General features: G+C 34.9%; 1 protein-coding gene across 3 annotated transcripts in view; it reads right to left on the bottom strand.

The window, feature by feature from the left end:
• Positions 1-9,534, bottom strand: part of MSRA (methionine sulfoxide reductase A) — a 388,021-nt gene that overhangs the window by 348,116 nt on the left and 30,371 nt on the right. Inside the window, exons 1-2 of one of the 3 annotated variants that reach the window (XM_006774773.2) lie at positions 4,872-5,354; positions 4,602-4,676 (exon numbers count right to left, since the gene is read on the bottom strand). The exons of 1 other annotated variant lie outside the window; for it this stretch is intronic. Coding sequence is in view for 1 of the 2 variants with exons in the window: in XM_006774772.2 (XP_006774835.1) it covers positions 4,872-4,884 (13 nt within the window). In the remaining variant the exon portion in view is untranslated. Of the gene's footprint in view, positions 1-4,601; positions 4,677-4,871; positions 5,355-9,534 lie in introns of those variants that run through there. One more of the 3 variants, XM_006774772.2, reaches the window with a different exon arrangement.

Below are 9,534 nucleotides of genomic sequence, written 5' to 3'. Positions count from 1 at the left end.
ACCTGACCTGATGTGTGGAGACGGCTCTCCTTCACCCAGGGTGCCAGGCGCCCTGAGGCGCATGTCCGTGCACCTGTCTCCTCCTCCGAGGCTCAGAGAGGCTGCATTCCTTATCCAAGGTGTCACAGGTTGAAGGGTTCAAACCTGGGGTTTCCGATCACCACCCCGCGCTGCCATTATTTTATCTTGTCGGGATGGGGCCGGGCAGCAAGGGAGCTCAGTGCTGGGTAAAAGGATCGGGAACGTACCCGATGTGAAGTGTGTCTGAGCCACGTCCTAACGGCTTCGGTTTCCTTAGGTTTGGGCTGGAACTGAAAAGCAGGCCACCTGTTTAGCTAGGAAATGGACAGAGGATACAGATGGGCAAACATTTCTATCAGAAAGGAAACCGCCCCTGGCCAGCGTGATTCAGTGGTTAGAGCATCCACCCTCGCGCCCCAGGATCACAGATTCGATTCCCAGTCAAGAGCACGCACATGGGTTGCAGGTTCGATCCCCGGCCCCAGTTGGGATTCATGCAGGAGGCAACCAATTGATGTGTCTCTCTCACATTGATGTTTCTCTCTCCCCTGTTCTCTAAAGATCAATCTTAATCAATAAAAAAAATATATTTAAAAAAAAAAAAAAAAAAGAAGGTTGAGAACCACTGCTCTAATGGTTCTCAGAACACCTCTGGAAAAAGGCTAGAAAGATGCTGATCAACACAAACTGGCCTCAGCAATCCCACATAATATCTTATCACACTCTGAATGCTGGCTGCTTCTGATATTCCAGTCTAACCATGACATCCCACATTTATCTTCACTCTCAGTGAAGTTATTACTAGGACTGAAGCCGGCTATGGGACAGTACCCTCAGCTCTCCACAATTTTCCCTCACTTCCTCTCTCCCTCTCCCTATTTTACTCTTCTCTCAATCCCCTCAGCTTCTTCCTATGCTGATAAAAAAGACTTTAAACTTGCTGGACAATCAGTTGGTCTGCTCCATGCTTTAGACCACACCACAAGGCCTAAGACACAGTTCTGGAATCCTTTGGGGAAACTGGGAGAGGGAGAATGCAAGACAATGGAGAGCCAGCTGGGAGGGAATGGGTGTTCAAGTCTCTATTTTATCTTGTCTCCGGTGGCTACCTGGAGGGATTCTAATTTGGTCACAAAGATGTGGCCCTACTCTGCATTCCATCTAAACCCATAACCAGCAACACAAACTCAAGATAAAAGCAAGCACAATGCTTTTTGTCTCTCAATCATGAGGGGGAAAATTCTTTTAATTAAATAAGATCCAAGATGTTAATAGCTGGTTCACAACTTGGTTTATTCCTTCAAAGAAGCTTTATGGGGTGGCCATTATGTACCAGTTCCTGTGCCAGGCATTGTTGCTAGGATTAAATGAGGTATCAGGTAAACTGTAATTTATCAGTTATTCTTATCCTTCTTTCTGCAACCCCCAGTTATACAATGAATTCCTGATGAGCAGAAATTATATCCTAATATCCCCTACATCTGGCATAGTGCCTGGCACAAAGCAGGCCTTCTGGGATATTTGTTTAATTACTTCAGCAATCCATACCTACAGCTGAAACACTTCCCGTCTTCATTACCATTGATCACCAGCCCTGACACGGGCCTTGGCCACTACAACAGCTTCCAAGCTCATCTCCCTGGCTCATGTGATTTTTATCTCCTCTTCAGGATCTGGACCTATATTTTCTTTTTATATTAAAGTACAAGTTAATGGAATAAACAAGTTAAATGCTCATTTACATCTAGAGTCAAGACCTGTATTTTGCCTATGAGTCTTTACGTTAGTGAACAAAGCTAAAAAAAAAAGAAAAGAAACAAAACATTAGAGTTTACGGAAAGTGAACTGATTGGTTCACTTAAAATACCCCACCCCTAGCAAACTTACTTTCTGAGGGCCATGCCTGCTGGCTTACAAGTATGGGGTTGGCCTCCTCTTCCTTTACTCACAAAAGTAAACCCAGGAAAGGAAAAAAATTCCTCATAAACAGGCCATTGTTTTTTCATTACAGCCATATCTTTGAAGGTTTAATGACACCTACTTTGACATATATAAAATCTAGAATGTGAGCAGTGGTTCCGTCTGCCCTGTGTAATTTCTTCCTCACACCATCTGCATTGCTTATTTTACACATCTGTCAGAAGACTTGAACTACTGGAGTTTTTTGGCCAATAAAATGCAGCAACCTAAATAATGATTAACAAAATCTTATATCTATAAGGGCTACAACTAATTGCCTGATTTTTCATAATAACATTCTATGATACATATGTTGTGCAATAAAAGTTAACATACTTTAACCTATTGAAATAAATCTCATTATAATAGTGCTCTTTTCTATCTAGGATTTTGTACATCTATTTTAAATCCATTCCATCTGCTATCCATGTATGCGGCATCCTTCCCTATTACCCAAAATAACTTCATCAATAAAATATTAGCATACTTAAATGGGTACTCAATAAACATTTGTTTAAATGAATAAATGAGTGAATAATTATAAAATGATAGACTAAGGCCCCCTGAGAGGTTTGCATTAGTTGACAGAATCGTGTTTTCGTATGTTCAGGTATATACATCTAAATGAGACTTAATAATAGGCATCAAGTAGCAGTTAACTATTAATCCATTTCTGTCTTAATAATTCTACTTCAAAATATACACAAAAAACATGCTGAGATAGAGTCCATCTAAAATCATACCACTAGTATTTATATACTTTAAAATAAAATGTGAAATGATAATACTAATATAGAAATATTTATAACCTATGTCAATGTGTTTGTAAAATAAAAGGTCTAAAAGTAAAGAAGAATGCATTATGTTAAACCTAAATGTATGCTTGAAAATGTAATCAACACAGTTTCTTGAACATACCTTTAAAAAAAGGTTGTACAGAGAGTGGCTGTTATACCCAGTTAACAAGGAGCATCTTAATATGGGACCTTTTTCATGTTAAATTATGTAACAAGTAGGCCAGAGAGAATATATTGGTAAGAAACTTTGTTGGGTATTAAAGTTAATATTTATTATTAAATCTTAAGTCCAATAAACACTATACATGTAGCTTTGCTAGTAAAAATAAAAATTAAATATTTCTAAATGTATGTTCTGACATCTGTGTTTTTAATTTCACTTAGTTTTTATTATACTGTTAAGAAAATAATTAGACATAAAAAAGTCTGGATATAAAAATAAGTTTGCTCTTACTAAATTCGCTACAAAGAATTTAGGAAATAATCTAGCAAATAATTCCAACTTTAAGGGCAAATGGTCTTAAACAAACTAAAGAAGTTGCATATTTAGCAAACTTGTTTAAGAAGTAAATTAAAGTAAATAAAAATCGGTAATAAGACGGTCAGTATTAAAATGTAGCTGTAATTTAACTTATTTATTGAACTTCCTTTTTGTTTCACATATTGTTGGGTTTTAGTACAGGCATGAATGATCCTGTGATCAGTTCAAAAGGAAGACAGTGGCCAGGCAAACACCTCTTTTCCAGTGCCTATCAGCACGTCTTTTATGTTTTGGCGTCCATCTTAGGAGTATCAGTGAGATGGTGTATAAAGAAGCTTATAAAACAAAGGTCGTCGTATTGGCAACACACATGAACATTAGTGATTTCATTTTATGGAAGATCAAAACGTTGATTAGCAAAAAAGTTGAAGTAAATACTTAAGCTTAACTATGCAAACACCTTTTCATATATATTTTTACTATACTTGTATATTAAATGCCATTACTGTGTATCATTATAATACTATAAAAATCATTTCAGAACTTCATTACTCAAAGCGCTCAATAATATAAACAAAAACAAAAACAAAAATTGTGAAAGGATTAACAAATCCATGATTGCATACTCAAAACAAAAGCATAGATCCTGGGGCAGTCTTTTATATTGCCAAAAATGATTAGTACTTATGTGAATGTATACGATTTTCCTGTATTCTTTTAGTATATAAAATAAAAAGGAAATATAATATTACAGGAAATCATAACCTACTACAACTCAAACTCTCTTCTTTAGAAATAGAGTATTTATAACAAAGAGGGTGGTCCACAAAAAAACGTGCCTTACAATTAACCTATCCTACAATAATGCTGATTTTTAACAGCAGAACTATCACAATGTAATCATAACCAGGCCTAACAGGAAACATTTATTGTTAAAAATTAGATATAAAGTATAAATGCAAATAAAATACTGGGTAATATTGAAAAGAAAATCGATGAACTTTTTAGATTTTCCTTCTACTTAAAACATTTTGAGAGAGCCAAGCTGTAGTAATCGTTTTAATTATACAATCTAATGAACTAAAAATAATGGATTTTTTCCCCAAGTATTTCAATCACAGCTCACTATTTCTTATCCAAAAGATTTAAACTTCTATTCTCTACCATTCCCAGCCATTTCTGCCAACATCATAAAAATTACCTTTTATCATTTCCTTCTCACAATGAGAATTCCCTAATCGCACACATCTTTTAGACACAGACACCTCCCCACCCACCTCCCCACCCACCTCCAAAAACTGGTTCAGAGCAAAGACACACACAAAAATAATGACCAAGCTCACATTTCTTGTTTGCCCTTCAAGCGAAGTCGGGTGTCTTCAGCTTGCCTTTCTGGTCTTCAGTGTTGTCACTCATTGCTGGGGGATGTAGTTTAGGACAGCATGAAGCAGCAGAAATAAAAGCTGTTGCTTTAAGAAAACGTTTTCTTAAACACATGGATAAAACAACTTTTACTCTGACTTCCTGGCTAGGTTGCATAAAATCTTAGAAAGGCTCCTTGAAAAGTGAATGTCTATAAATGGGAAAAAATAAAATAAAATCTAAAAACTTACGTTCTGAACACATTCCGAAGGATGTCTGATTTGATTTGAAAGCAGGTTTGTATTGATGAACAAACTTTATTTTGTAGAAAATTAATATTCTCTCTAATTAGAAATTTGCCTTGCCATCTTCTATATTAATCCTGTCTCTCATGGTATAGTCATACATGCAAAAAATCAAGTACAGTATTTCCCAAATGCATGGACACTGTGGAAGCTTCATTTTGAAAAAGGCTTTTATTTCCCTAAATACTGGTGACCAAACGTCATTGAATGTACCAACACTTTCAAATAGCCCAAGAGACTTAAAAAACCTTCTAAGTTTGAAAACCAAAAAGTTCTGAGTTTTCCTGTACCCCAGGACGATTTTCTTTCCTGAAGCTCAAGCCGAGAAAGCAGACAAAAGAAGCTGATTTGACTGAGCTGTGCCAAGTCTTGCCTTTTTTTCTTTCCTCAGCTCTCCCTCTGCCTCTCTCTCTCCCTCTTTCTCTCTCTCACTCTTTGCTCCCAGTATGGCAACCTTCCGAGCAGTCTTGGCGGAGGTCCAGCCTGTGCCAGTCTGTCTGAATGCTTGTCTCCAAAAGATGTCCTTTGCGGATCAATTAATACATTTGAAAACAGGAAAATGTGGTACGGTACCGAAATCCTGGCACCAACAGCATCGACTTCTGCCAAATCACCTTACAGATTTCATGGTATCCTACCTTTCATAATCATTACTAACATGTTCCCGGAGCAATAATGGAGTACTAGAAGCCATTCGCTGTTTAGTAATAAGGAATCTGTTCCCTAGAAATGTCCATATGCAACATATGCACAACCTGCAGTAAATCAAAATTCTTCTGAGATGTATGTAACTTTAATAAGCACCACATACTGTATTTCTTTTTATAAGACTTGCTTTCTCTTGCCCCGCTGCAAAGAATCATGGGAGAATAGAAAAGGAGGCATCCAGATTAAAATTAAAACTCTATGCTCAAGTAAGTAATGCTTTACCCTATGGGAAAAGAGCATAGTTCTGATTGATCATCAATTTCTATTATTAAGGAAACTCTAATTTTATAAACTCAGCATCTCCAAAATTTTATGAGGTGAAGGGGGGAATTCTCTTCAAAGCATAAATATCAATTAAAATGAAAAGAAAATATTTAGGGTAGATTTAGTAAAATTAAGTATATTTTAATATTTGAACCTCAATTTTCAATATAGTCACTTGTTTGCTAAATTCATACTAGTAAAGTATAAATACTGTTTATTTTTATTTGTAGCATGCACATCTTTTGAAGCAAAATAGCCATTCTGTGCTTCACATATTTACCTGTCCTTTGTGGGTCAATTAATACATTTGAAAACAGGAAACTGTGGTACAATATGCAAATCCTGGCACCAACAGCATCAACATTTGCCAAATCATTTTCTAATATTTCATTTTTAAAAATCATTTTTACCTTTGATGCTTTAAAATACAGCATAACAACACTCTCTGCTCACCATGGTTTCATTAAAAGAACCATAATAACAGGTTATCGTCCTTGGCCCTGTCTTTCTAATGTATGTAACCTCAAAGTCTCAAATTCCTTCATCTATATAATCCTCAGTTTGTTTATCTGTCCAATATAAAAATGAGTGACTTTCTCCTCTATGCTCCAAAAATACTCTGTTTATACTCAGCATACCTTCATTCTAATTGTATTGTAGTTAGCTGAGTATGTGTCCTCTACCAAGTAAATGTGTCACCTCACAGGCAGGACCATCTGTCACTTATTTAAGGAAACTGAAAGTCTGGCATAGACTTTTGATATGTAGGTGCTCAACAAATCTCTTAGATAAATGAATTATGGCCATGGATCACACAAATATTACTCTAAAATTTTCTAAATCTATCAAATATGATAAACAAACCCACATATTACTATATCATAAATTTGATAGATCAGAGAAATGCTACAGAGATATAAGGGATGAATTAAAGCAACAAAAGTCCTGCGCTATCCTTTCAAATAGAGGTGGGCAGGATGACAGTGTTTGCAACATATAATAAAACTATTGAAAACTACAGAAAAAGAGAGACTCTTGAAAGCAGCAAGAGAGAAGTGACTCCTCACATACAAGGTTAACAGCTGACTGCTCACTGGAAACGACAGAGGCCAGAAGGAAGTGGGACAACATTTGCAAAGTACTAAAAGAAAGAGAAAAATCTAAGAATTCTATGTCAGCAACATTCTCCCTCAAAAATCAAGGAGACGTTAAGATCCAGATAAACAAAAACAGAGTTTATTGCTAGCAGAGCTGCCCTACAAGAAATACTAAAGGAACTTCTCTTTCAGGCTAAAATAACAGAAAATTAGACAATAACTCTAACCCACATAAAGAAATGAAGAGCATAAATAAAAGTAACTAGAAACACAAATATTAAAACCAGCATAAATGTATTTTTGTTTGTAACTCTTTTTCTCCTACCAGATTTGAAAGACAATAGCAAAAAGCAATAATTATAAATCTGTGTTGGTGGGCATACAGTTTGTGAAGAGGTAAAATGTGACAGCAGGATAAAGGGGGGATAGAAAAGCACTTAATAGAAGCAAAGTTTTTGTTTACTATTGAAGTTAGGTTGGTATTAATCTAAATTAGATTATTACAAATAAAGATGTTAACAGTAATCCTCAGAGCAACCACTTAAAAAGGGGAGGGAGAACTAAAATGTTACCATAGAAAAATGTTTTTAAATATGTATTTAACACAAAAGAATGCAGTAATTGAAAAACAAAGGAACCAAAACAAACAAACAAAAAAGAAACAAATATAAAGAGAAAATGGAAGAAGTATCTCCAATCTTATCAATATTTACATTAAACTTATATGAACTGAAGACTTCAATTAAAATCCAATTCACAGAATGGATAAAAATAAATTATCCAACTACATATTGTATACAAGAGACATATATTAGATTTAAAGATACAAGTAGGTTGAAAGTAAAAGCATGAAAAATATGCACCATGAAAACAGTAACCAAAAGAAAGCTGGAATGGCTACACTAATATCAAACAAAATAGACTTTAAGACAAAAATTGTTACTAAAGACAAGTAAGGACATTTTATAATGATAAAAGAGTCAGTTCATCCAGAAGATACAACTATTATAAACATATATACACATAAGAAAAGAGACAAGTACATAAAGCAAAAAATGAAATAATTGAAGAAAGAAAAAGACAATTCTTACAAATAGATAATTTTCCATTAATAGTTGAAGACCTGAAAATTCTACTTTCAATAATGAATAGAACTAAGAAGAAGAGGAAGGAAATAGAAGACTTAAACAACACTATAAAGCAAACAGACCTAACAGGCATCTATGAAATACTCCACAAAACAACAGTTGAATATACATTCTCAAGGGTACACAGAACATTCTCCAGGCACACAATATGTTAGGCCATAAAACAAGCCTCAATAAATTTAAAACCATTGAAATCATACAAACCATTTTTCCAACCATGATGGAATAAAAGTAGAAATCAATACCAGCATAAAAAATTAGGATAATCACAAATATATGAGAATCGAATAACACTTCTAAATAACCAATGAAGAAATAATAAAGACTAGACTGAAAATAAATGAAATAGAGAATAGAAAAACAATAAAGAAATCAGACAAAGATATTACAACAAAACTACAAACCAATATCCCTTGTGAATATAGATGCAAAAATTCCAAACAAAATACTACCAACCTGAATCTAGAAACATAGAAAAAGGATTATAAACCATGATCAAGTGGGATTTATCCCGGGAATACAAGGTTGGTTCAACATATACTATAAAACACAATCAATGTAATATACCATATTAATAGAATAAAGAACAGAAAACACTTTTTCATCTCACTATACAGAGAGAAAAAAAATTGACAAAACCCAACATCTTTTCATGATTAGAAACTTCAATCTGAATAAAGAAAGGAAGAGCACTGAAGAAGGAATAAGTACAGGTAAAACAAAAGGTTTTTATTTTTCTAAATTAAGAATAGAGCTACCATAGAACCCAGCAATCTCTCTTCTAGGCATATACCTGAAAAACTTGAAATCATGTATTCACAAAGATATATATACACCCCTGTGTTCACTGCAGCATTATTCACAGTGGGCAAGATATGGAAACAATGAGAGTATCCTGCGATAGAGGACTGGCTAAAGAAGAAGTGGAACATATACACAATGGAATACTACTTAGCCATACGGAAGGGTGAAATACTGCCATTTGCAACAACATGGATGGACCTTGAGAATATTATGCTAAGTGAAATAAGTCAGACAGAAAAAGCTAAGAACCATATGATTTCACTCATATGTGGAATATAAAACTGAAACTCATGGACACTAAAAGCAGAGTGGTGGTTGCCAGAGGGAAGGGGGTGGGGGCAGAAGGAAGTCCTAATATATGGTGACAGGAGACGAGTTGACTTTGGGTGATGGGAATACAGTGCAATATACAGATCTTGTAACATAGAAACCCACACCTGAAACCTATATGATCATGTTGAACAATGTCACCCCAATAAATTTAATTTTTAAAAAGTTTTTACTTTTTTTTATTTTAAGTGATCTAACAGATAATAGTTTTTCCAAAAGAATAGCAGCAAGCTTCCTTTCGGCCAGAACCACCGTCTT

This window comes from Myotis davidii, unplaced genomic scaffold (genome assembly GCF_000327345.1).
Source record: "Myotis davidii unplaced genomic scaffold, ASM32734v1 scaffold524, whole genome shotgun sequence".
In the NCBI taxonomy this organism is placed as follows: domain Eukaryota; kingdom Metazoa; phylum Chordata; class Mammalia; order Chiroptera; family Vespertilionidae; genus Myotis; species Myotis davidii.
Note: the sequence above shows the minus strand (reverse complement) of the source record. Positions and strands in the feature narration are given on the sequence as shown.